The following is a 27,159-nucleotide window of genomic DNA, read 5'->3' as shown; positions in this document are numbered from 1 at the left end:
TTTAGGAGCTGGCTCAGCCTGACTTTGGAGCCAGGAGTGTGTCCAGGTTTCATTCACTCCTGAATTGGGTTGGATTTGAGCTGCTTGACCTGAAGGTGAACTTATTCCTGAAATCTCTCCCAAGAGTCATTTATTTCTTCTCCTTTCCAAACAACCCAAAGCCTGAGCTGTAGCAAGAGCCACTGATGTAGAAAGTTCACGACTAAAAATAGCTTATGGTGTAGAGATAAATTGTTTCCTGATTAACACTTCATTTCAATAATTTGGTGCTATTAAATTTCCTTAAAATGGTGACTGTACAGTATGTGAAGTATCCCAAAATGTGTTAGTGCCATCGTTAAGTGTGCTGAAGGTTGTTATCTGCTAACTGCTTGTGACATTTCAGATGCTGCAGGAATGGCAGCTCCACCTTCTTACCACTGTGAGCTTCCTGTCTGTCATTAATTGTGATCATCTATCAAATCCTTGGTGTTTTTTGCAGATCATGTAATAATCTTTTTTAACTGGGGGGTCACTGTGAGGATTCAGATGTTACAATCAGCCTGGTGATGAGTAAAAATATTTATCAAGCCAAGAGCTCAGAAGCATGGGCAGTTTTCCCAAAGCCTTGGGTGGATCGGGGGTGCCTTTGCAAATAGATGCTGGACTGAGCCCTAAATTCTGGAACCTGCTCTGAATTCCCTGCTTGGAGGTGGCTGAGGGTGGCCTGGTGTGGTTGTTGGGAGCTGTCTGTCACTAACTCTGCAGTCGGGCGCAGAACGCTTTCCGCACTTCAGCTCCAGCTCCACTTTCATGCACTTGCCACAGATCACAAATGCAAGTTTGGGACTTACTTTTGTCATCAATCACCCCAGTCAATTTTCCATCTGGGTGGCTCTGCTGTTGGCTCAGTGATATACAGCTGCAGCAGCGGGAAGGAGAAGTTGGCAGTTTGTTCGTTTCAAAGGAAAAAAGCCCAATTTCAAGTGCATCCAAGATTTCCCTTTCATCCCACTAGAGGGGGATCCCTCAAGGTCATTTTCTCTGCTTCCTCTGGACTAGGATTTGCCCTTTCCAGAACTAGAGAAATGCAAGCTTTCATTTAGTTAGTATGCTATATCCCTTATTAATGGGAAAAAAGGAGCAGGGCACAATAATGAAATAAATATTTGATAAAATATAACTGCGTTAGTTAAATATTGAGAAAGATGAGCTTGCTGAGATTTTTCTCTTCAGAGAAAAAAAAAAGGGGAAAAACGAGCTGTGTGAGGATCCTTTCTGGAGGAGGGCAAACCCCTGCTGCTGATGAGGTGGATAAAGGGTGGGGATGTGTCACAGGCAGGTGACTGGAGCCTGCAGTCGGTGCCTGTTTCCCTCTGGATGATTTTCATGGCTCCGTATCCTGGATAAAATCCCAGATCTGCCCTGTCCACCCGATGACATCTTGGTGTCCTGAGGGTCACAGGATGCAGCACAAGCTGGTTGGGTGTTCAGACCTTGGCAGGTGATGAGTAAAAGAAGGTGATGTCTGTGCTTTTCCCCCCAGTGATTTTAAGGTATTAAAGCCATCGGGAGGGTCGAAGCTGATTTACCAAACGGGGGAGGGGGAAAAAAATAATTCACAAATGTGTTTGGAGTATTGAACTGCGTTGACATCTAAAGTCCCAACCATGCTGTTTTCCTCCACACTCCAGCAATCAGGACATCCAGCAAACCCATAAAAAACCAAACTAATAGCATGAATATTCAGTGACCTAGAATACTAATTATTGTCATGAATATTAATGTGATCGGACTTGCTTTTTCCTCTTCTCTTTCTCTCTGGCTAGGGTTTGTTGTGGGTTTTTTTTTTATTTTTTTCCCCTCTTTTTTTTTTTTTTAATTTTTTTTTTTTCCACTCAGCCGGCTCTAAAGATGGACCATAATGAGAGCATTTAAGAGAGAGAGCGCTCTCCGGCGTGACAGGGACCGGGGTAATAAGGAGAGCTTGATTAACGTGGTGCACTTGGGGGAGAGATGAGAAGATTCACGTGGGCCTGTTGTGGGGGAGGCAATGAGGCACCGGCGGCTGTGTTGCTGCTCCCTCAGATTAATGAGGCCTAAGAGTGCATTAGGAACAGTGACAAAGGTTTGATCTAATGGGCTCAGTCATTTTTCCTTTGAGTGACAGACGCACAGAAGTAATTGGCTGTGCAGAATGGCAGCTCATTGGCAGTACTTAAGGATACATTATCCCCGTTGTGTGGCCCGCAGAGGCTGTTTATCAAAACTGCTCACACTGCAGACATGCATTCACTTAGCTGCTGTTACAGTGGCAATAGCTATTAAAAAGAGGGGGGAGAAAAAAAAAAAAAAGGGAAAAAGTCATCTCGCGTTGGTATCTATTGTCTCTTTTGCGAAAATAAAGTTTCTTTGTTCTGTTTCCTGGAGAGGCGGTGAATGCCAGCAGTGGTCCCTCCCCACCCCAGGAGGCTCTGGCAGGGGGTTTGGGGAGGGCTGGAGCCCGTGGGAAGCTCCCAAAGTTAGCCCAGTTCATCTCAGCAGTCGGGATGCAGCGTGCAGCTAGGACCTGCCACCCCCTCTCCCGTTCCATTATTGATAATTTCCACAGACAGTCGAAGGGATTGGGAAGCATTTTACATCCTTTGCCTCAGGGCCTGCACATGCCCTGCTGTACCTGCCTCGGAATGGTTTGGATCTCTGCTGTTATTTTACACAAAGTTAAATCCACGGTTCCTGTCGGGATTCACAGCCAAATGAGAGCAACAAAAAGCAGAGTTTTTGCCAGCAAAACACTCACCTCTGGGTCTTAAAGCTGCACTCCCTGAACAAGCAGGTAGCTTCAATCAGACTTGCCCAGAAAGCCAAGCATATCTTATTTATTACTGTTATTTGTTAAAACTACAGAAAAATAATAATAATCTGCCTGCCAGGGAAGGAAAGCAGGCTTTGATCCCAGCAGAATAAATAGTGGGGGATCTCGAGCAGAAGCCCGCGGTGAAGATCTTGGGTTTAACGTTCTTTTAGAAGAGATGTCTCCTCTGATGACTTAATTTTCCTCCACACTTGCTGTGTTGCTTTGGCATGCTCTGAGAATAATAGCTTTCCTCGTTATACTCCCAGCACCACGTCCTTCACTGCCAGGATATTTCTTGGCACTGCCTTGTTTGTTCATTAGTACTGACCCCGCTCGGTCTGCGCGCTGCCGATCGAGCCCAGTCCGGCAGGGATGGAGATGGAAGGGCTTCCTCTAGGAATAGCTGCTTGTCCTTAGGAATTTTGTTGAGTAAATAAATGCTTCTGGAAGAAAGAAGTCTTAAAACTAAGTTAAACTCACAAGCAAGTTTGCTGCTGCAGTGCTGAAAGTGATTATCAGCATGATGGGGGCGAGTTGCAGCACTGGAACCAATGTGGTTTGGAAAGATTTTTGTCATAGAGTCACAAGGGTTTGGGTTGGAAGGGACCTCAAAGATCATCTGTGTCCAACCCTGCCCCTCACTCCTTCTTGTTTTATGTGTGAGGAGCCTCAGGTAATTTCAGGTGCCTGATGAAGCAGGGCAGGGACCTTGTGCTGCTTGCACACTGCTGTTGGGATGGAACAGAATCCATGGCAGTACTTGAGGGAATTCCACCCCCCTGAAGAACCTGGCTCTGAAATTTAGAGCTCTTCAGGTCCCACAGTCTCCTCAGAACACAGCCAGACACCTGGGCATGCCTCCCTTCCCAGCATGGGGCTCTCCTCAGTGGGAGAGGCAAGGAGAGGCAAGGAGCTGTTTCCTTGGATTTCGGTGGAGCGCACAATCTCCAGAGTGAGCACAGGATGCACCTGGAAAAGATGGATGCTGAGGCAGCAAACTAATAGAACCCAGGAGAGCATCCCCAAATGTTCCTGGTCCCAAGGTTCACATCTGTGGGTGAGGGAGAGGCAGGAAGCAACGCTGGGATGGTCAGACACTTCTCAGGAAAGGTTTGCCCACTGGAAAGGTTTCTGCTCACCTCTGGGAATTCATTCTGGGTGTGCTGCAGAGCTGAGGATGGGAAGGGAATGCTGGGATGGTCAGACACTTCTCAGGAAAGGTTTGCCCACTGGAAAGGTTCTGCTCACCTCTGGGAATTCATTCTGAGTGTGCTGCAGAGCTGAGGATGGGAAGGGAATGCTTCCCATCTTTCTGCAGCCAGCAGTGGGGCTTCTCCCTTTCCACCCTGAAGAGACTCCAGGGAGCAGTGTGGGTTTGGAAGGGGCATCCACAGCCAATCTAACCTACTTGACAGTGCCTGGTACTGAATTAGAGGGCATTTCAAGAATAGGCAGAATTCCTGCAACACAAATTGACCCAACATGATTTGAAACAATTAACCCTCTGATATCAAGAGTCAGGATTTCCTGACCCACAACTCTAATGTATTTTTCATTAGTTCTAACAGCTGGTGAGCGCAGCCCTCTGGCCTTAAGAGGTTTATTTCCTCCTCTTTTTCTTTTTTTTCTGGAAGAGAAACTCGTCATGAGCATGAGGAGCTTGGCACAAATGAAACATGGTGAAAGCAGAGCAGTAGGGCTGCAGTTTATCTGATTCAGTCTTTCTGTGCAGCCCCCTGCGAGTCTCACACGCTGCTGCTTCATGGAAAAATACAGTTCTGCTTCACAACTCCTGCTCTGGCTGCTCATCTCATAAATCCAGGAGTGTATTAGTTGCACTTGTGAATGTAGCTTCTGGTAGCTGATTTGTTTGGAGGAAATGTGTCTGCAGCAGGGAATGGAAATCACTTGTGCCCAGTATCTTGTGTCTCACTTCTCAGGGTCTGCTTGTGAATTGTATTCCTTCTGCATTTGGAATTAGTGGGTGGTGTAGTTGGTGAAGGCTTGAACTGATGTGTCTGTTCCACTAACCTGTGATGATTCACAGGGTTATTAAGTTAAAAACCATCAAATGTGGGATTGCAGACATGCTGTCCCTCATACTGTTCCATTACAGGAGCAAACAAGACCAAAACCATGAGTGCTTTATTTTTTGTTGGACAAGTCGCTCCACATATGTAACCCAGCATTTATATTAATCTTAATTGCATATTTTAATACCATTTTTATAATAGACCTTTTGGCTTTTACCTGTTAGACTCACACTGTTCACATCTTGCCAAGCCCCCTGTTGGGGTGGATCCTGGTTATTTGAATTTCATTTCTAAGTCTTGCATTTCTGCTCTGTTGTTTTGGAAGTCTGAAGGGCTGTGTGTGAGGAGCCAGAGTGACTCCCTTGTTCTGCTTCTGCCCCCGTGTGTGTTTGCCTCAGCTTCTCCACTCTCCTTGGCTTCATTCCTCGTGCTCTTTGCAGCGTTTTACACTGAATAAATGGGCATTTAAATGGGATTTTGTGTGAGCACGCTCACTCTTCTTAGGGGCTGCTCTGCTGAGCAGTGGCCAAACCTGGAAATTACCTTGAATCTTAATTTGGATGGGTTTTGTGGGGCTTAATTGTTTGAACGTTTTGTAAGCGCGGCCGTAACGGGGTGTTTTATAACATCAGAAAAGATAGTTTTAATAAAGCTGTCTAGAGCTAGAAAGAGGAACTCTTTCTTTGATGCTCCTTTGGTAGATGAAAACATTTTTGTTCAATAGGAGAGCAGCATCTTTTTTTTTGCTCATTTGAGGCAAGTTCTGGCAACATACTGATATTCATTCAAATATAAATGCCATATTCCCTTTGAAATGCAAATTGTTTAAAGAAAAATAGCATATGGTAGAGGTAAGTACCTTTTCAAATCAGCTCTCACACTTTAGGGATGTGAGTACAGCTAAAATTATTCTTTGGAAAGAATCTGGAGCCTTTGACACATTGAAGCTTGAACTAATCAAGGCTTCCCAGTAAGCATATACACATATCCATATCAAGGAAACAGTGCTGAGAATACATGGATTAGCATAGTAATTTAACTGCCCCCTGCTAATCAACTTAAGCAACCAGCTGATGCATGCAGGATGCATTTGAAGAGGCAACTCTTTCACAGCTCCAGCCTGGGCCAGGTAGCAGAGCAGGAGCCTGGGGTTGGCGTGAAGATGGGAATCTGTCCTTGGCTGGGGGGACAAAAGGTGCAGGATGTACAGCCTGACCCAACATACAGGCTTTGCTGGTCATGGATCAAGGAACCACAGAATGGTTTGGGCTGGAAGGACCCTTAAACCTCATCTGGTCCAACCCCCCTGCCCTGGGTAGGGACATCTTCAGCATTTTCACTGAGTACTGCTGGCCTCCTCTTCTTCACTGTCTCCTGCTTCTCTGCTGAAAGGCTGAACTGGTCTCTGCTGTCCAGGCTCTATCCGTGAGGAAAATTAAAGGAGTTTTGCCAGGTCTGGTTTGGGGTTTGCCCATTGTAGATGGGAAGAACTGTGGGACTCTGTTGGAGAAGCTCTGGCCAGAGCAGCAGTCCTTGTTTTGGGGTGGCAGCTTTAGTGCCCATTGTGGGATTCATGTCCTGCAGTTGGACTGAGAAGTGGGAAAATCAGAGCTGGATTGGGAAATAATGATTTTAAAACAAGGTTTTAAGTAACAAGTTTGTGCTAGAGCTGAGCATATCAAGGAGGGGAACAGGAAAGGAAAGGCACACTATTTTCTGTAGTCTTGACACTTTTGATGTCTACTCAGGGATGCTGGTTTGATGGTCTGATATGTCTTGAAAATACACACCTTGGACAAAGTGGGATTTAATCCATGATGAATTGATGAATAAATATTATCATAAAAGTTGCAGGATAAAGGTTGCCAGGCTGTGGCAGTAGGAAAGAAGGAGCTGGGCTGGGTTCATCACAGTTCACTCAAGTGTCACATGAATGCACTTGGCACCTGTTTTGTGCTAGCAACCTTTGAGAGAGGTGCAGTGGAAGAAAAATTCTGCTTTGTTTCCCAGAACAAGTCACTTCTGAACAGGTTCATGTCACAGCGTGGGGTTGGAGCTTCCACAGATGGCATTAAGGGGAGAAGAGAGCTTTTGGTGCTGACACGATGACACAGAAACCTTGATGGTCGCTTCTCCAGGTGTTGGTTTTGCATCATGGTCAGAAGGTGATGGGACACTTGTGTTCAAAAGCTTGTGGGCTAGGTAGAAGATGTCAGCACAAAAATATCACTGCTTGTGTTGTGTCTGTGCTGGCCTGAATCTCGAGTTGGTAGAACCAACTCGGAGTTGGTTGAACTCCATCTCAAACTCTTGTCACTCACATCAGCCATTCCCTGTAATTTGGTGGATCGTCAAATCAATTTATTAATATTCATCATTTTTCTGGGTTGTGAAAAGCAGAGGAAAAGGGGATTTCACAGCAAGCATCACAGAAGCTGATTTGGAAGGAGAAATTTCTTTTAAGGCAGCCAAAATACAGCTCTGGTCAGCTCATGTTTTCATTTTCTGTTGTGGTTTTAAAATACTGAATTGCAGTTTAGTCCTCTGTTCTGTAGTCTCATGCCTTGGGTGGTCCCAACATGGTTCCAAAACCCACCTTAGACTTTGCATAATGAAACAAATGAGTTTTCATGTCTATATATTTCATGTCTGCAAAGCAGGGATTGCCAGGCAGAAGTTCTGGAGGGCTGAGTAAGTACATTGAAGACACAGATACTGTGATGGATCTGTGTTAAGGACTACAGAGGAGATTTTGTCTTGGGAAAGGGGAGGAGAGAAAGGGACAATTATGCCAACTCTAATAAACACAAAGTAGTTCACTAAGCTCTGCTGTCTTCCCAAAGGCTGCTCTGGGAAAAGACATAATGATAGAACTGGGAGTCAGGAGATCTGGGTTTTATTTTCAAGTCTGCCACAATCTTCCTTTGTGGCCCTGGGTCATTTAACCTCTGAAAAATGGGGGAAATGATAGCAGATAATTAACAACCTCACAGGAGCATTGAAAATTAATTCATTAATTTTTCTGAACTCATCAGTAGAAGGTGCAATGGAAATGCAAAGTGTGAGGGTGCGTTATAACACTGCGTCTGTTCCTTTCCCTTTGCATGTGTTTTTTAAGAGTGTTCTTCAATCCAGAGAGGACCTGTGGGGCACCTTTAGAGAGCCTGCCATGAGGAATGAAACTGTAAATTCTTTGTGGCTTTATGATATGCAAGGCCTGTTGCTAGGAATGGAGTAAAATGTGCTCAGAGCCCAAAACCATGGGGCAGGTTTTGGCCCATAGCAAGTTGTGAGTAAGACCATCAGAAACCTGAGTTTCTGGAAAGGTTTTAATTGTTTCTGCTCTAAAATGTATTCAACCTAATCCCACTTGTCCTGTTTTATGGTGAGAAACCTGTCCCTGTCACTCCCCCTTGCACACAGCTCCCAGCATTTTAATGTCCTAGGCCTCAGTGATTGTGAAAATACAGAAGTGTTTACTGAGTAAAGGCTGTTCTTTGTGTGTCCCCTTTTGTGTCACATTCCTGGGAGCAGCCCCAGGAATGATACTTGCAGTCAGTCCAATGTCTGCTTTGTGTTCACAATGTTGTTTTAAGATTAAATGTCCAAGAATTTTTTTTTTTCTCCCTTGGTCTCTCAGTGCTGGCAGTCCTTTGCTCCCCATCAGTGTGTTCTTGGGGGACATACCTGTGTCAGGTATTATTTAGAGGTGGATTGATTTAAACTCTTGGAGTTGGCTCAGTTGTATAAACAGTGGCTTTTAGGAATAAACTGATGTAGCATTCACATTCTCTGATAAAATCCCTTCGCCCAAGAGTTTTCTCCTGGGAAGCTGAGGAGCCTCAGAGAAAAGGAAAACAATTCTTATCTCATTTGCTTCTCCTGTGTTGTGCTCACATGTGGAATGTGGTTGGAGATTGTTTACCCACAGGTGATTGTTCCATTGGATTCTGCTGGGAGTTGTTTTGGCTCTTTGGCCAATCAGGGCCAAGCTGTGTCAGACTCTGGAGAGAGTCAGGTGTTTTCATTGTTATCTTTTTAGCATTCAGTAAGTGTCCTTTCTGTATTCTTTAGTATAGTACAGCATTCTTTAATATAATATAGTACTATAAAGTAATAAATTAGCCTTCTGAGAACATGGAGTCAGATTCATCATTCCTGCCTTCATTGGGACATTTCCCAACAAATACAATAAAATTGATTTGCTGTGCCAAGTCTAACAAGCAGAGAAGCTCCAGAGTGTGTGCCTGGTAGCAGAGTGGTGGAAGATCATGTTTCCCAGAAGGTGAATGAACAGAATGAGGTGATACCATGAAAAACTTGGCTTTTTTTGTCTTCTTAGCTGGATTTGAGCTGGTCTCAGGACCGTCAGCTCCAGCGCTTCAGGGATGGTCATTGTGTGGCTGAAGTAACCCCTTCTTTCTGCTCATCAAGCCCCCTCCCATCCATCCTGACACGAAATCCCTCCTGTGCTCTCTATTGACACGATTTGTTTTCCCTTTGTGCCTAGGGAACGTGACTACTAGCACATCTGTGTCTCAGATGGCCAGTGGGATCAGTCTGGTGTCCTTCAACAGCCGCCCGGACGGTTTGCACCAGCGCTCCTACTCGGTCTCCAGTGCAGATCAGTGGAGTGAGGCCACAGTCATTGCCAACTCTGGCATTAGCAGTGGTAAGAAACCTGCAGCTCTGGGGGGTTCACATGCCTCGGGGTGAAGGGGGACTCTGGTGCTCTTGGTTTTTTCCAAAAGGGAAAAAAAAGGAAACAAAATGGCGCCCACCGTGTTGTGGTGTTGGATGCTGAACCGGCTGAGTCTGAGGGGGAAATTGGAATTAGAAAAAGGGAATGGATTAACTTTAACTTTTTGTGTGTGACAGGGCAAGGGGGAATGGCTTTAAACTGAAGGAGAGGAGGTTTAGCTTGGATATCAGGGAGCAATCCTTCCCTGAGAGGATGGTGGCATTAGCAGTGGTAAGAAACCTACAGCTTTGTGGGGGTGAAGGGGGACTTTGGTGCTCTTGGTTTTTTTCAAAAGGGAAAAAAGGAATGAAATGTGCCCACTCCATTGTGGTGTTGGGTGCTGAACTTGCAGAGGGAAAAATTGGAATTAGAAAGAAGGGAATGGATTAACATTAACTTTTTTTGTGTGACAGGGCAAGAGGGAACGGCCTTAAACTGAAAGAGAGGAGGTTTGGCTTGGATATTAGGGAGAAATCCTTCCTTGAGAGGATGGTGGCATTAGCAGCTCTGGTGGGGCATGTAGGGTGAAGGGGGCCTCTGGTGCTCTTGGTTTTTCCAAAAGGGAAAAAAAAGGAAGTGAAACAGTGCTCACTGGGTTGTGGTGTTGGGTGCTGAACTGGCAGAGTCTGAGGGGGAAATTGGAATTAGAAAAAGGGAATGGATTAACTTTCAACATTGACTTTTTCATGCGGACAAGGGGAAATGGCTTTAAACTGGAAGAGAGGAGGTTTAGCTTGGATATCAGGGAGCAATCCTTCCCTGAGAGGATGGTGGCATTAGCAGTGGTAAGAAACCTGCAGTTTTGGTGGGGTGAACAGGGACTTTGGTGCTCTTGGTTTTTTCCAAAAGGGAAAAAAAAGGGATTGAAATGTGCCCACCCTGTTGTGGTGTTGGGTGCTGAGGGGAAAAATTGGAAACTTGCAGAGGGAAAATTTGGAATTAGAAAAAAGGAAATGGATTAACTTTAAACACTGACTTTTTTATGTGACAGGGCAAAGGGAAATGGCTTTAAACTGAAAGAGAGGAGGTTTATCTTGGATATTAGGGAGAAATCCTTCCTTGAGAGGATGGTGAGGCCCTGCAGAGGTTGCCCAGAGAAGCTGTGGCGGCCCTGGAAGTGTCCAAGGCCAGGCTGGATGGGACTTGCAACAGCCTGAGAGCATTCTGGGATACTTTTTTCAACATGAAGAGTTAATGTAGTTGCAATACTGCTTAATTTTAATTTCAGGTACATAATCATAGGATCCCAGAATGATCTGGGTTGGAAGGGACCTTCAAGCCCATCTTCCCCTGCCATGGGCAGGGACACCTTCCACTATCCCAGGTTGCTCCAAGCCCCATCCAGCCTGGCCCTGGACACTCCCAGGGATGGAGCAGCCGCATAATGTGTGTTGTTTGCTTGATACTCAGATTCCTTGCCCTGTGTGATGGATATTAGCAGTAAGTGACCCTCCAGATCCTCTCCTCAGTGTGTCCTTTCTCTGCTGTGCTCTTGCTCCATTGCCTGCACACTCCTGGCACACTCTTAGTGTTTCCTCTGTGGAGCATTTAACAGCATTAAAAGGAGCAGGCACTATTCCTGGTGGTGTTTTGGAATTATGAGGTTGTAGCAATGATTGTTTTTAAAGGGTAGATGTGATATTTGCTACCAGACCAGGGTGAACAGGTCAGGAGAAAGGGAGGAATGCTGTTTCTGATGGCTGCCCCTAAAATGGGAGCAGTTAGGGGAATATGGGAACTATTTCACATGTCCCACATATATCTCTGTGTCTGTGAAAGGTCTGAACCTGAGTATAGCCCTGAGAGTATCTCTGGGCAGGTTTTTAGTGCCACCTTAGGAGAGCAGAGGGTTTAAAATCATGACCACTGTGTTTCAGAGTGACATTAACTATCAAATTCACACTTAGCACAGCACAGACCTTTTCCTGGAGCTGTAAACATGGGGGCAGCACCTTCAGGAGAATTTGCATTAAAATGGTCCAGATGTTGCCTAAGAGTTTTCTGAGTGAGCCTTGCAGGAAGGCAGGGATGTTGTGAAGCAGCACAGTGAAACAAATGCTTCAGCCCTGTTCTCCTCTGTGTCCACCCAGCTCACCCACTCCTGGTGAAGCTTTTAGGGGAGGCAGCATTGCCCTGCACGGATGCTGAGCTGATTTCCATCTTTAAATCACACATTTTCTGCCTCCTTTTCCTGAACTTGCTTGGTCATTTTAATCCACCCCAGCTCCACCTCCCTTCTGAAAGGGAGGGACCAAAGTCTGGGCTTTTTTGTGCCTTTTATCCTGTGGCTTTTCTAAGGCAAGGTGAAGAATGTTGAGTGCTGGCTGTAGGGGGAAAGCAGGGGCTGTAGGCTGCAGTGCTGTGCACCCTGACACACCTGCAGGCAGGTGAGCAGGTGCCATCCCCGTGCCACATGTCCCAGGTGAGGCTGCTGGGGAGGAAAACCTCCAAAATTCAGTGAACTCCTACACTGGAGTGGAAATAGAATCTTAGAAAGTAGAAATATCCCCTGAATTCCTGCCTTTGCCATCCCCTTGACTTCAGAATGCTGGGCTTGCTGGACTTGCCTTTTGCTCCTGCTGCTGATCCCAAGCTGGTTTGCAATTCCTGGTGAAGGGAACCTCCTCTCCCACCCCAGCCCTGCACTCTCCCATATGTGCAGTACCTGTTTCTGACTTGACATTCATGTGGGATTACTTCTGGCTCAAAAGAGATGACAGCCAGAATTACCTATGAAATCCTTATTTTGAAATTGCAGGTGACTGGTGGGTACTTGTGAAGAAGCCTACCTCAAATAATTTCTTGCAGATGTTCTAATATTTAAAAAAAATTTTTGAGAGGTTGTTTTTTCCATAAATATGGAGGGAAAACTGGATTGAAAATGAGTTTTAGGCAACTAAGGGTCAGCAGACTCAGAAGTATTGCACTAAAACTCCTACAAAACCTCAAGAATAATTGATTGCTCTGAGTGTATCATCTTTGGGTAAGCTCAGAGATGTGTCCTTTATGTTGGCAAGTTGACGCATGAAAAACCCTTTTTAATTTCTGGGGGTTTTTTCTCCATTAAAAGATTTTTGAATTTTAGTCATAAAAAGCTAATACTGTGAAAGCAGCAGGTATGGCAAGAAGCTAAGCATCTTTTGGAATTCAAATGCCAATGTACTGGAGAATATGCCTGCTTATTGTCACGTGGTTTTATTGTAGACAAAATAACATATTGGGATTCAATTTTTCTCTGCACCTTTTTTTCACATTAAATTAATACTTTGTGTGGCTCCAGAGAACTTTTCAAAGTCTTCCAAACCAGACCTTTGGTTTCCTGGGGCTTCTGTCTTTCAAGCAGCTGTGAACATCTCCTAATTAGATAAATTACTTTGTAGTGGGCAGAGCCACAAAACAGGAGGTGCTGGTTAAATTAAAGGGGAAAAATAGAAAAATCCATTCTCTGAAATGGAATGCCCCACTGCTTTATGACTATTACTGTTGTAAGGTTTTACATTTAAGTACCTGAGGTTTAAAATTAAATGTCTAATACAATTTGGTGCTGGTAACATGAAGCCTGTGTCTGCCCTGGGAGAAAATCTCGACAGCTTAGTTTGGTGTTTCAAATTGCTGCGTGCTGGATAGTGAGCAGCTCGTGCTGCTGGCTCACTATTTAGCTCACTCCCACCTGCTGTTCAGCATCATTTCCAATGCAGGAACATATTTGCCTTAAAAACTCCCGAAATTTCAAAAGGCTGTTCCAGCAGCACATGAAAAATTAATTCTTTTTTTGCCTTTTTTCCTCTTTCTCTTTTTTTTTTTTTTCTTCCCCCCTTCTCCTCCGTGCTCTTGTAAGTGCTTGACAGAAGTAATTTTAGCAGCAAGAGAGAATAAAAACTGGGGGCAGTAAATCCCTGTCCAGGAACCTCTTGTGTAGATTCTTTATGGAGCCAGAATTGATCTGCGTGTCAGATCCTGATGTAGTTTCAACTGTTTATCACCCTAATGGTGGTAGAGAGACCATGAACATCAACTTATAATCCCCCATGAAAGAAATTGGTGTTTGCAGTCAATGAAGGAGCAGCTCAGCTTTATTGATAGATTTGGAACAATTACTGCTGCTCCAGCTATTGGCCCAGAGGTTTTCCTGGATCTCACTGGAAGCCTGCAATGTTTTTTCCTCTGATAAATCTCCTCCTTGATGTTTTGTTGTTTTTTTTTTTTTTTTTTTATCACCCAGAATTATCTGTAGTTGCTCATTGCTGGGGCACAGGAGGGTTTCTGGTCTCAGGGGAGCCATTTGTGACCTGTTTGGGTGTTAAAGTTCTGCTCTGGACTGTTCATGCCACAATTCCTCCTCTGTAAATCCAGCTGTTGTTTTCATAAAATCACAGCATCTTTACACTTGGAAAAACCCTCAAATATCATCAAGTCCAACCCTTAACCCAGCACTACCAAGGCCATCACTAATCCCTGTCCCTAAGTACCAAATCCAAACATTCTGTGAACACTTCCAGGGATGATGGAATGTTCCACCCTTTCCCTGGGCACCCTGTGCCAGTGAGGAAATTTTCCTGCCAGGAGGGGACAGCCTGGGGGGTCGGGCTGTGCTCCAGGGAACAGGGACAGGAGCAGAGGGAACGGCCTCAGGCTGGGCCAGGGCAGGCTCAGGGTGGACACAGCAGGAATTTCCCCATGCAAAGGGTGCTCAGGGATTGGAATGCACTGCCCAGGGTGGTGTGGAGTGCCCATCCCTGGAGGTGTCCAAGGATCTCCTGGATGTGGCACTCAGTGCCCTGGGCTGGGGACAGTGACAGGGTGGACTCAATGGTCCTGGAGGCTTTTCTAATTCCATGATTTTAGAGGTGCTGATGTCCCTAAAGAGCTCAGTCTGTCTGCTCTCCAGTCTTCAGTTTGTGCATCTCTGAGGAACCTGACAGACAGACAGACAGACCCCCCTGCCCCCTCCAGTTTGCCATCAGAAGTTTTTGTGGTGCCAGGAGCCTTGCAGAAGTGAGATTTGTGAGCCATCACTCTGAGAAGACCAAGGGTGTCATTTCCTACCTGGGGATGAAGCAGCAGCTTGGTTCATTCTCTTTTTCAGTGTCCTGTTCTCTCATTTGGCTTCTGTGCCCTGAGACCATCAGAGGCAAGGATTCAGCCTTCAGCTCTCCTGACAGAGCCCTGCAAACAGCACTCTGCCTGGGACAGGGATTTCTGCTCTCTGCACTTGGAAATTGTCATTTGAATTCCAGCATGATGTAAAATTCTGCAGTAAATCAAATATCTGTTTAAATATCATCCACTTAGGCTTTATCACTGTACAATTGCTTGTACGGGCCATTTGAGCTCGGCTGTAATTTATGGGAGTTGTAATACCTGGTGTCTTCTGAGTTTCTAACAGTTTGGTCTTAGGGTTTATTAATGTAAAATTGAGTTCTCACTGTGCCATGGGGTGTGAGAGGTCGCTGGAGTGTTGATATTAATGCAGACCTTGCAACTTGCCTTCCTTGTCTGATCCTAAGTGCTGGGAATGATTAAATGATGGAGCCTTCTGCTCTGCCTTGGGAGAGGAAATGGTTCAACCTGACATCAGAAAATACCATTTAGAGCTGTTGGAATTCCATAGGCAAGCTCTTGACCAGATCAATTATATAATTTCAACTAGATTTGTAGAATTTTTCAATTGGTTTTGGTCGGTGTATACAGATGGTTTAGGTCAGAAGAGCTTTTTCCTCCTTTTTAAATATGGAAATTTTAACTGAAAAGCAAGTACAGATTTATTTTGTCCCCTTTTTTTTTTTTCTAGCTGCTTTAGAGCTACTCTGGGATTTTCTGTAGTTCTTACTACTTAATGTAATAAAATTCACCATGCATCATATGTGCACATAGTTTACATTATTTTACACAGGATGGGAAAGGAAACATTCTTCTCCTTTTCATACCTTTTTGTGATCCACAAATTGCTTTTGGCAAAATATTTCCAGAGGGAAACTATAGCAGTTGAGCAGGGTAAACTCTCCTAGTAGCAACTTATTATTTCCTTTGTTTTCTCAGCATACCTTGAGGAAACTTGGCTTATAAAGCACTATTTTCTAACAATTTCTGCAAAGCCATCCCCTTTCAGCATGAGGTTGTGTGCTGAGAAACTTGCAGTATTTAAATTTACCTGGCATTCTTGACAAGCTCTCACCTGAAAAAGCCCAGTCAGCCAGAAATATGAAAAAACTCTGTGTAGCAGAGGAAACTGGTAAGTTTTTGGATTTGCTGATCCTGCAGGACTTGAGGCTTCAAACTGGTTTTAATTCAGGCAGGGGACGATGGGGTTTTGCAACCTGTGGTTCCCCAAAGTAATGTAAGGCCTGGAGGGCAGTGGTGATAAGTAAGTGCTCTGGAAAGGGATTTGGAGCATTCATCCAGCTGGGGCTGCCTGCCTGGGGTTTTTGGGAATGTGATAGCCTCTGGAAGCAGCAGCACCCAGTGCTTAGCCCTCCTGTTCTGCAGACCATGGGGAATCTCAGCTGGGTGGGAAACCTTGGGCTCACCATCCCTGGAAGTGTTGAAAACTCTGTGTGCTGGGTTAGGGGCTGGGCCCAAGGGTCTCAGAGGGCTTTTCCACCCTAAATCATGCTGGGGGTCTGTGCCTCTCTCCTGCCCAGCCAGGCCCTGGGTGGCAGCTCAGTGACACCAAACTGGAGGTGAGCTGTTGCCATCTGGGCCTGGTGTCCAGCAGAGAGGTGACATCAAAGAGTGAAAGGTGTGAAAGCAGCTCTTCACTTTGTGTCTCTGGTGGCACCAAGAGCCCTCTGTGGTTTGAACTCTGCCATGATGTTGGTTTAGGGAGGACTTTGGGCATTTCTGCACAGCTTGGCTGAGTTTCAGCTGCTTCCCCATTTATCCAGTGCTGCTGCTTAAATCCTTTTTGCAATTCTCCATCTGCTTTTCTTGTTGAAGCTCTTCTTTCTGCTTTCCGCTTGATTAAAGCACAAAGAATTGTTGCATTCAGCAATTAAATCCTGCTCTTGATTCCAAGACACATGATTTTGCATCCTCAGGTAATTTGACATTGGCAACCTGATGGTGATCTTAATGTTGCTCACAGCCTGGAGTGCCAAATGTCTGTCAGTAAATTGTTCATGGGACTAAATTAACTTCTTGACTGAACTATAAAGCTCTGGGTTTTCCTAGCATTTACTCATGAATGTTTAAATACAGATTTTGATTTTAGTTTGGCTTAGGATTTACACTGAAGTAAAAATGCAAGTAGCATGTTCTTTATAACAGGGGGAAAAGGTGATTTATTCCTGGTTACTGATGTTGATTAATCTGATTTGTTTGTCTGGCACTGTTCAGTAAATCAGTGCTTTTTCTGCCTGTAGCTGGGCTTGGTTGTCACACATTCTCTGTTATCCCCTCTCAGGAGAAAAAAAAAGAGGGAAAAGCCCTCAAGACAAAGCACTTTACTTTTATTCCTGGAGTTTAGTCTTTAACCTGACAGGATAGTGAGGAGGGTGAATGTTGTCTTCATCAGCTCTTCAAGCTCCTGTCCAAGAAACACTTCCCAAAAGTCAGGGCTCTCCAGGAAGGCAGCTGGATACCCAGCATGGATGTGTATAGCTTAGACATTTGACATTTGACAGACACAGCCCTTAGAGTCTGCAAAATGTATTCTCTTCTCTGGTTTTGTATTAGAACCATTCTTTTGGATCATTACATAAAAACATTTTAATGTAAGGTGTAAGACTGGAGATGATCATAGCTCTGGACGAGGGAATTCTTCATCACCGAGGCTGTCTTGTAATCTCATTTGTATTTAGAAGAGTGTAAGTTTTAAAGGTTTTTATTTTGCATGTTTGCAGTTTAAGTTTGCTTTAATCTGAAACGTTTGCAGTAATTGCAGGGAATTAAATACATGAGCTGGATTCACACAATATCCTGCAGGAGGTTATGGACTTTGAAAATAAAATCACGTTTGCAGAGAACATTATAAATCGAGAGACACACTCTCAAGTAAACATAGAGGAAAGACATAATACTGCAAGAGCAGAATGTGACATTTTATAAACTCTTTGATTCAAGTAGTGTGCCTTACAAATTTCATAAGCCCACTGAATTCTCTATTTAAGGGCTTTATAAGGAAGACTTAAGGAGGGAAATAAATAAACTTCTCAAATCAGTGAGCTTTTATTTTTCCTTCATCTTTTTATCTTAGTGTAAATAAGCTCAGTTCATCTAATAGTGTAAATTCTAAATTTATTTTAAGCGTTGTAAAGGTTTAAACACAAAGCTGAGAAAGCAAAATGTTCATGTCCCATGGGAGCAATTCCTGATTTGAGGATTTCTTCTTTGCACATCCACATTTCACAAGTTCCAGCAGATGCCTCTAACAGTTACATCCTTGTTTAATGTTTAATGTTACATTCTTGTTCAATGTGCAGCCAGGAGTGCAGTGCTTTGTTTTGTAGGGTCTGGAGGAAGAGTGTGCAAGAAACACACTCAGTGCTTTTATCCCTTGTTGGGCCTTAATGAAGTTTCTGTTCCAATTAAGAGCAGAGCAGTTGCCTCCTCAAGCGTGGCTGCTGCCAGGCTGGGTTTCTCCCCAGCCCACATCAGAGCAGTGGGGTTTTTAGGGGTGTTGTGTATTCCTTACCTATGGAACCCAACACTTCAAAGCTTGGGTTTTTTAGGGATGTTGTCTATTCCTTACCTATGGAACCCAACACTTCAAAGCTTGGGTTTTTTAGGGATGTTGTCTATTCCTTACCTATGGAATCCAACACTTCAAAGCCACCTCAGAGCGCTCGCGGCTTGGGGAGTGAAAGAAGCCTCTGTGCAGGGCCCTGGCCACAGCCTGGGGATTGTTGGGGGCCAGCTGGAGCTCAGAGCTTCCCTTCTTGCAGGTGGGAGAGCTTCCCCTCCCTTTCAAGTGCCCGGGCCCTTCATTTGTCACAGTTGATCTCATCCCTTCATGCAGCTGGGCTGTGAGGAGTATCCAGTGCACCGGGGGCTTCTCTGAGGAAGGGCCCCCACTTATTTATCCCAGAGCTAGAAAGAGGGCTTGATTAAAATTGGAAATGAATACAAAAAGTTTGTGGATGGTAGTTATGCCACCTGACACCTCTGAAAGACAGAGCTTTGTGTTCTAAGAGCTTTGCTTTTCAGCTCTGGGTGTCTGCGATAGGAAAATGTTTGATTTTGCCTTTGATTAAGAGCAGGCTTGGTGTTGCTGCCATTATTTCTCTTCCTTTCTGACAGTGCTGCTCATGGCATACATTACCAGGAAAGCCTTAGCTTTTTCCTGCCTAGCATGATGCAATTAACAGCCAATTTGCTATACAGCAATTATTCAGCTTTAATTGGAAAATGTTAATAGTGAAAGTCCCTTGATTTATTTTTTTTTCCCTCCAAAACGCTGATATTAGGGCTTGTCACTGAAGTCTCGTGGACTGACAGTGGAGAGTTTCCTAACCTCTTCTCAATTACCACAGAGTGGGTTTGAAGCTTGAAGTTATCCACAGGTTATACAGACGGAAGGTTAAAGTACAGGAGTTGAGACGAGACATCTTTCTGGCTCTGAGCATCCTTTGAAGAGACTCAGTTCTTCCTCTCTGTCTTACTTTGCCTATCTTGAAACACAAGGTAAATATTTTAGTAGGAAGTGATTCAGTAAGCCATGGATTCATTATTTTCCAAGTGCCTGCTGACCTGCAGGCTCTATTTCAAAGGAAAATGTTGTTAAATGAGGATTTTTTTTATGCAATGAGAAGACAGCGCTGATGGTTAGATCAGGGTGGAGCTCTGCCCCCCTCTGTGTAATTACGGTGAATTTAAATGCATCTCATTTTGATCTAAAATAGAATTTGTCACACACTTGTATGTACCTGATCATGATGGAGCTTGTTCACCCAAAATGTGTTATTTTAGTGTGCTGCAAGTGTCTGTTTGTTCCCCATCACCATTCCTGGGGATGGTCCTGGTGGATTTGCCAGGATGCTGCAGTTCGCAGCTGTTCTTGAGGTGCCTGATGATCTACCTGGCTTCAGAAGGGGGAGATAGAAACCACTTACAGCATGAATAATAGAATCACAAAGGTGTGAATAATAGAATCACAAAACAAAGTGGTTTGGGTTGGAAGGGCCCTAAAGACCCTCCTCTCCAACTTCCCACTTGGACCAGGCTGCTCCAAGCCCCATCCAGACTGCCCAGACAGACCAAGACGTGACCTGGAATTGAACCAGGAGCTTCTGCCCTGAGGAGTGTCTTCAAAAGAACCACCCATCTCCTTTCTCCTACATGGGGAGGGAGCAAATTCCCTGAAATGAGCAAGTTACCTGCAGTGAACCCCCAGAATTTCTGCCTTCTGTGTCGTTTCCCCCTCTCTGTGCCACATCCCAGCTGATGGCCAGGGGAAGCAGTGACACCCACAGCCTTGCACACCCTCTTGGCAGCAATTCAGGGTGACACCACACAGGGCTCACAGGGCTGCTGCTGCCCAGTGAAAACCTCCTGCCAGAAGAATGAGGGATGTTCCCTGTACATCTCCACTGCAGGTCTGTTCAGCAGGAGCCACCAAGTTACTTTGCCTAGGGTGTGGTGGCATCCTGCAGCATCCCAGACTGGCTTCTCTTTCCTGCTTTGTTGTCCTTATGTGTTCAAACAACTTGTCAGGCTTGATCTTTCCACAGGGCATCCAGAGCAGAGGAGGGGAGTGCAGGGATGTGTCTGTGTAATGGGGGATGAGATAAATTAACAAACCCTGCTCGCTCAGGGAGCAGTTTGTATCATCCCTGCCCCTGACCTAAACCTGCTGCAGGCAAGATGTGTGGAGGAAGATTAGGATCTCATCCCCAGTTCACGTTCTGAGGTTGCAGGTCCTCTAAAACACAGTCTGTGCTTTGCTTGTCACCATCCTGGCAGCACAGGAGAGAATTGTGGAGGAATAGTTGTGTGCTCTCCTTGTGGGAGCTGGTGAATTCCTCCTGGAAACGAGGAGCTTCCTTTGAAAGGGAGCTTCTTTTCTTCCTAGCCATCCTTCAAGTTCCAGGGAGCAGGATGCTGTTTTGCCAGCACTCTAATGTGTTGCTCCTTAGGAGGGAAAATGTACTTTTGTGGGGTTTTTTTAAGCTCTATTGTTGCATTTTCTGCTCTCGTGCTTCCTTTATGATGGCCCAACATTGTGCATTGCTAGGGAATGAGCTAGAGGTGATGTGTCTTCCCTTTAGATAAGGGAGATGGTAATGAGGGTCTTTCCAAAATTACTGAAGCCTTCCAGTATCTGTGCCTGAGCATCCTGAAGCTGATTGTCTCTCCCAAGGCTGTGCATGCTGTCCCTCCCTTGTCACAAAGCAGAAGGGATGCTCATGCCCTGGGCTCTGGAGGTGCAAGAGCCAGACCCTCCAAAAGCAGGCAGATCCCTCTCCTGCTGCCTAGAAGGAAGCTTTGTTTTCCTTGTTTAATGGAATTTGCTCTTAGAGGAAGGGAGTTGTTCAGTGGGGCTTCCTGAGGATGACAGGACAGCTTTGAGATTTGCAGGCTCTTGGCACAAGGCTGCAGAAATAGGGAGATGCCATGGAAAGGGAAAGCTCCCAAGGCTCTTTGATGTCCATCCAGAGCCTCCTTTAATTTCCTTCAGTGCAGCAGGTTAATTTAAGCCCTCCATAGCTTGAGTGCCTGAGCTGGGCTCAGCTCAGCAATGACCAGATGCACCTGATTCCTCCAAAGGTGTGAGCTCTCTGTACCTGACAAATATTTGCCTTTTCTTTTTCATCTTGGAGGCTGCAGTCTCGTGCCACCCCTTCTCCCCCACTCCCAAGTGTTTATTACATCCAGGGACTTGTGCCAAGCTGCAGTTCTGACAGGATTTTAATGTCAGTCCTGTGCATCTGCACTGTGAGATTGCTGCATCCCTTCACTTCGGTCTGAGGCAGAGGAGGAAGATAAAGAACTTGATAGAACATTTATGGTAATAGCTGTAAAGGGAAGCTGGAGAGCAGTGGATTTCACAGCCAGAAAAATCTCAGCTCAGGGAAATGGGTCTGAAATACAAACTACAGATAGTTATAGTCTCTGTTTAAATAAAAGGATTGCTTTTCTCACCTTTATTTAAAACACATGTGTGGAAGATGAAAGTGTCCAGCTATTTTTTTATTATTCAGTCCACCAGCTACCGACATCTTTGCCTTATTTCATTTCAGCACTAATGGCACAGTGAAAGTTCTGAAACACCCTCTTTGGATTCAGCCTTCCTTGGGTCTCAGCAAAGATTCCTGCTGCAGGCAGAGCTGTTGCTGTTGTTTTCGTCATCAGCCCTTTCTCTCTGCTCCTGAACCCGGTGCTATTAATTGTGTTGCTGCTTCTGCTCTTTAATTGATCCCATTCACCGCTCCCGCTTTTGTAACGTCTGACTTCTTGTCACTTGGGCAAATCAAAAACCCAAATTAATCAATCTCCAGCCACTTGAGAATAAGGCCGTGTTGGGGAGCTGGGCTTGACAAAAAAGTCTAATTTCACTTTGAAAGCCTGTTGGAAAATTTTAACAAGAAGATGCAAGAAAAATGTAAACCAGATCAAGCTCGACTTTGGTCTGCGGAGAATAGCGTCACCTGTTGAGTTTGTTTCAAGTTTTTGTAAATAGGTGATTTGACAAAAATATGAAATAAATCAAAAGGCACGGGGATAGAAGGGGTCAGAATATGCTTGATTCCTCTGCAGATGGTTACACAGGAGAGCGGTTGTGTGTGTGACACAGAGAATAGCAGCCGTGGGCCAACGACGAAGCTCCGCTCTGGGACTTTTGTGTCCCAGCCTTTGTGCTGTGCTATTCCCGTCCCTCACACCTTGCCTCTTTTCCTGCTTTTCCCACCCCCAGCTCCTTTACCCTGGTCTGGGGTGCTCAGCCTGGCTGATTGTCCCTCATTTCCTTGGCCTCCTTGGTTCCTGTGCTGGAATCTCCTGCACCTCTGCTGCAGGTGCTGAAGGAGTCGTATCTCAGATGCGTTTGAGGGGCTTGGGAATTTGGGATGCAAGGTAGTTGTTTTTCTGTTCTAGGGGCACCAGGAAGCACAGTCTGGGTTTGGATTGAGTTTCAGACAGCTCAGAATTGGGAGTGTTCATCTGGTGAAGAGGAGGCTCCAGGGAGAGCTCAGAGCCCTTCCAGGGCCTGAAGGGGCTCCAGGAGAGCTGGAGAGGGACTGGGGACAAGGCATGGAGGGACAGGACACAGGGAATGGCTCCCACTGCCAGAGGGCAGGGCTGGATGGGATACTGGGAATTAGGAATTGTTCCCTGGGAAGTGGTGAGGCCCTGGCACTGCCCTGAGAGGCTGTGGCTGCCCCTGGATCCCTGGCAGTGCCCAAAGCCAGGCTGGACAGGGTTGGAGCACCTTGGGCTAGTGGAAAGTATCCCTGCCCATGGCAGGGGTGGTATGAGATGGTCTATTGGGTCACTTCCAGTCCTGTGATTCAGTGATGATTCTGTTAATTTTCCACCCTTTTCAAATCCAGGAGGACACTCAGAAAGTCCTTAGGGGTCACAAATGGAATTGAGACCCATTTGTCGAGCACCACCAGCTTCCAAATAGCAAAATAATAGAAAAGATAGGAAGTGGGAATTGTTACCTTTTACAAAATATTTGTAACACTGGGAGAGGATATGAAATGGTTTCAAACAGCAAATAAAGCCCAGTACAACACAAGAGCACTGCTCTTGAGACTCTTCTGAGGATTGGTGTTCATTTAATGTTCTGTCTCTTGACTCTGGGTTGTAGTTGTAGACAAAGTGTTTCTTCTGTTCCACCCCTCCTTTCTTCTACCACAGTTTGTCATGCTTGAAAGGAATTTCTCTCATGACCATAATTGCAAAATGGATCTTGGAGAGAGGCAGACATGGCACTTGCCTTGTGCAGTAAGAGCTGCATTGTCTTTTTTGTTTTGTTTGGTAAATTCTCATGAATGAGGGTTGGACTTGCACAAGCAGAACAGTCTCTGTCTTAATCCACAGGTCCTGCACCTGTAGAGAAAAATCACCATGTGAAGAGCAGAGGGGTGGGGTTTTTATGTCCCATCTCTGCATTACTCGAGGGGTGTTTGGTCACCAAGGGTCACCTGTTGCTTTTGGGCATGGAGTGAGATACCACACATACTTACACAGGGCTGCCACCACCTTGGAAGTGTCCAAGGCCAGGCTGGGCAGGGCTTGGAGCAACCTGGGACAGGGGAAGGTGTCCCATGGCAGGAGTTGGGGTGTAAGGTCCCTTCCAAGCCAAATAATTCCATGCTGTGGCTGTGTCAGCTGTCCCTTCCAGCTGAAGGAGTTAATCATGGCGCTGGGGAGGGATGGAGGGCACGAGGAAGGCTCCTGGCAGCTGGGACAGAGCGTGGGCATCTCTGCCTCACTCCTGGAGGTTGCAGCAGCAGCAGCAGGCGTGGGCTGAAACATGAGGATGCTCCACTTGGGGGGAGAAAGCATTTCCCAGCAGCGCTTTGCTGCTCATCACTTCAAAACAGTCACAAAAAACGAGGCTGTGCCGGTCAGGACAACCCCAGCTCCGTGGCAAGGGGAGAGTTTTGTCCTCGGTGTGGTGTCATGGAGCTGTGCACCCTGCAAATGATGACCATCATCAAGGGAAGCTGTGCCCCTGCAGTCCATCAAGAGGCACAGAGCTAATGATGGGCTGGGCAGATAATCGGGGGAGAGTTAATTGTAAGGTTCGATATGGCATCTTGTCAGCAGAGATAAGTTGTCACGTTTTCCACTTGAGCTGAAACTAAATGATTGTAAAATAAGTTATGAGTGTCCTTGGGCCTGTCTGCCAGAATGATGGCTAAGAATACATTCCTGGCCCATCAGTCTCAAGCAGCCCGCTTGATATTTATGCGAACTGAATGTTATTTTATTCCCCCTCTAGTCATGCTTGTCAGCTTCCCGAGTGAAAAGTGAAACTGCTGCTTTGACTCATACTTCAAGTATTGAAGCTCGGAGAGGCTGCAGATTGTTATTATTATTACCAGTATTATATATTTTTTCGGGTGTGTGTTGAACATTGATGCCCGATTGGGAAGAACTAATGGCTGACATTGAGCGTGCGGGATGGCTGCAAAACAGCCCATCCCAGCCCAGTGGAACGCAGCTTATGAGTTCCAGTGCCTCTGTCAAAGCTGCTTGAGATGGGGAGTAATGAGGCGCTTGCTTTTTTAATTTGCCATGCCTTTATCCTTGCCTTTTTTCCCCCCCACCACCTTTTTTTTTTTTCTTTTTTTCTTTTTTTTTTTTAATATATATTTAATAGTGCCAGCAGTGGTCGTCTGTTCTCAGGCGTGGTAATTGATACCAAATAAAATGCATTATTTGTATTCAGTCAGGAGGATGAAATTGCATTCAGCGGGCTGAAGCCTGAACTCATTTACAGTTTCCCCAAGCCCGAGCTTTCAGGAGCCCTCTTTTCAATTTGAAGAATACCTTGTCAGGCACGAGAAGGAGTGGGAAATGGGAGAGCACAGCGTGGAAGCCCAGTGCCTTTTGATTGCTCATATTTTAAACCAGGGCAATGTTCAATAACTCCCATCCTCAAAGGGTGGGCTCGGGAGCTGGGGATCCGGGGCAGCGGCGCGCCGGCGATACCAACTCGGCTCCCTTCATGAGGGACCAACCTTCCCTTGCTGCTCGAGGGGGAGGGAGAGCTCCAGGCTCCCACTTGAGAGCAGTTTGACCCAAGGACAGCAGGTTATTACCTGGAAGGGGCTGGGGATGACGAGGATTTACCACGGGAGGTTAATTCTTCAGCTCTGCGACGCCAGGCGTCAGCCCCGTACGTCCCTCATTTTTCAGAGCTCTCCAGCAGGTTTTGTTGGGGGGATTTACGGCCTGGAAATTAGACAGAGCTGCCACCAGTGTGTGGATGTAGCCTGATGGGTTTTAACAGGATGTATTCTGTGGTGCTGCCTCAGGACTGTGGGGTTTTTTCACCATTTGATGGGTGCAGGGCATGGTGGTTGATGCTGCAGGTGCAGAACTCAGATGGGTTTGATTGTTTCAAAGTGAAAGCTGGGAATGAGGTGGGGGAGAAGTGAAGCATTTTGAATCATAGGATCCCAGAAAGGTGTGGGTTGGAAGGAACATTAAGCACCACCCGGTTCTAACATGTCAGAGAGGGACACCTTCCACTGTCCCAGGTTGTTCCAAGCCCCTTCCAGCTGGGCTTTGGACACTCCCAGGGATGGGGCAGCCATGGCTTCTCTGGGCAGCCTGGGGGTTTTCTCCTTCTGTTGAAGTATCAGCATTGGAAAGCTCCAGAGTCAAGCTGGAGATCACTCCTGGGGGCTGGCAGAAACCCCAGTGCATCTGTGCTCATGCCTTTGTGTTTCTGGCACCCTCTTCTGCACCTTCTCTCTGTGCCATGGATCCAAAGGGATCTCTGTCCCCTTGGCTGAGAGAATTCCCACCAGGATTTTCACCTGGATTTGCCTCCCTCCTCTCCTGGAGAGACAGCAAACTCTGCCACTTGCACCACTTGTGGGTCAAATCCTTAAAATCTCCTACACTGATACAGAGTAAATACATCCCCATGATTCCCTTTTGGGGTTAAATTCTTGGGAACTGGTTTCAAGCTAGTGGATGCAGGGAAAAGAACAGAAATCCTTAATATAAAGATTAATGTTTGGTTTGGTCTCTCTTGCCAGGCAATTAGCTACATAATTTATCCCCCACTAATAACTTAGAGCACAACTGTGCTTAGGGGGTAATTAGTAAATAAACTTTATTAGGAGGAAAAAGAAAGCAAAATAAGTTGGCTTTTGTCAAACAGGCAGTTCTGTGGGAATTTAACTATGCAAAAAGAATCAAAAGCTATTTTTTTAATCATCTTTGGCTTGATATTTTTCTGACATATTAAGTTAAATGCACTCCTGTTATTACACATAAGCTTTATAATAAGGATTTTTATTCTTTTTTCCTGTGTCTGCTATTCTGAAACCAATCATCAAGTATTTAACCCCAAAAGGCAATCATGGAAATGTATTTGCTGAATATCTGTCTAGGAGATTTTAAGGATATGGCACATAAATGCAGTCCTGATACTGCACTAAGGTGCAATATGGTATTTAAGCAAGGTTCTGGAAATGGCTTCACTTTCCATAATAGCAAGCACTTTCCTTTAAGTGTAGGTTTTATGTGGAATTTTATAATTAAAATCCAAACCAAGCCAGTAATTAAACAAAAATCATATTACCGACCTTGGGGGGAAATCCTGGATTAAGGTTACTTGAATATTTACTATGTGGAAGGACCCAAGTTCTTAAAATTGTTGGAGTTAATAAAGCAGGAAACTGAACAGAGTAACGTGGGATTATTTATTTTCCTTGGGAGCAGGTAGGAAGTGAGGAGCAGGTAGGAATTTGTCACACAGTTATTACCTGTACCAGGTGCACATTACCTACCTTATTTTCCACCTTTATTGCCACCACCAGCTTTTCAGTGGGTGTCTGTCTGATATTAATGACAGCAGAGAACATCCAGAGGATCCAGGGATATCTCTGTTTATGTATTAAAATGTCCAAGTGCTACACAAATTA

The 27,159-nt window shown here is 45.4% G+C and overlaps 1 protein-coding gene across 9 annotated transcripts in view; it reads left to right on the top strand.

Moving 5' to 3' along the window:
* AGAP1 (ArfGAP with GTPase domain, ankyrin repeat and PH domain 1) overlaps positions 1-27,159 on the top strand; it is a 327,099-nt gene that overhangs the window by 210,102 nt on the left and 89,838 nt on the right. For 7 of the 9 annotated variants that reach the window (XM_036386314.2, XM_036386313.2, XM_036386316.2 and 4 more), the window contains one exon: positions 9,380-9,541. The exons of the other annotated variants lie outside the window; for them this stretch is intronic. In XM_036386314.2, coding sequence (XP_036242207.1) covers positions 9,380-9,541 — 162 coding nt within the window. The remainder of the gene's footprint in view (positions 1-9,379; positions 9,542-27,159) is intronic. 9 annotated transcript variants of the gene reach the window in all.

The sequence above is a fragment of the Molothrus ater genome, chromosome 7, assembly GCF_012460135.2.
Source record: "Molothrus ater isolate BHLD 08-10-18 breed brown headed cowbird chromosome 7, BPBGC_Mater_1.1, whole genome shotgun sequence".
Lineage (NCBI taxonomy): Eukaryota > Metazoa > Chordata > Aves > Passeriformes > Icteridae > Molothrus > Molothrus ater.
The sequence above is the reverse complement of the archived record's forward strand: the minus strand, read 5'-3'. Positions and strand labels throughout refer to the sequence as shown.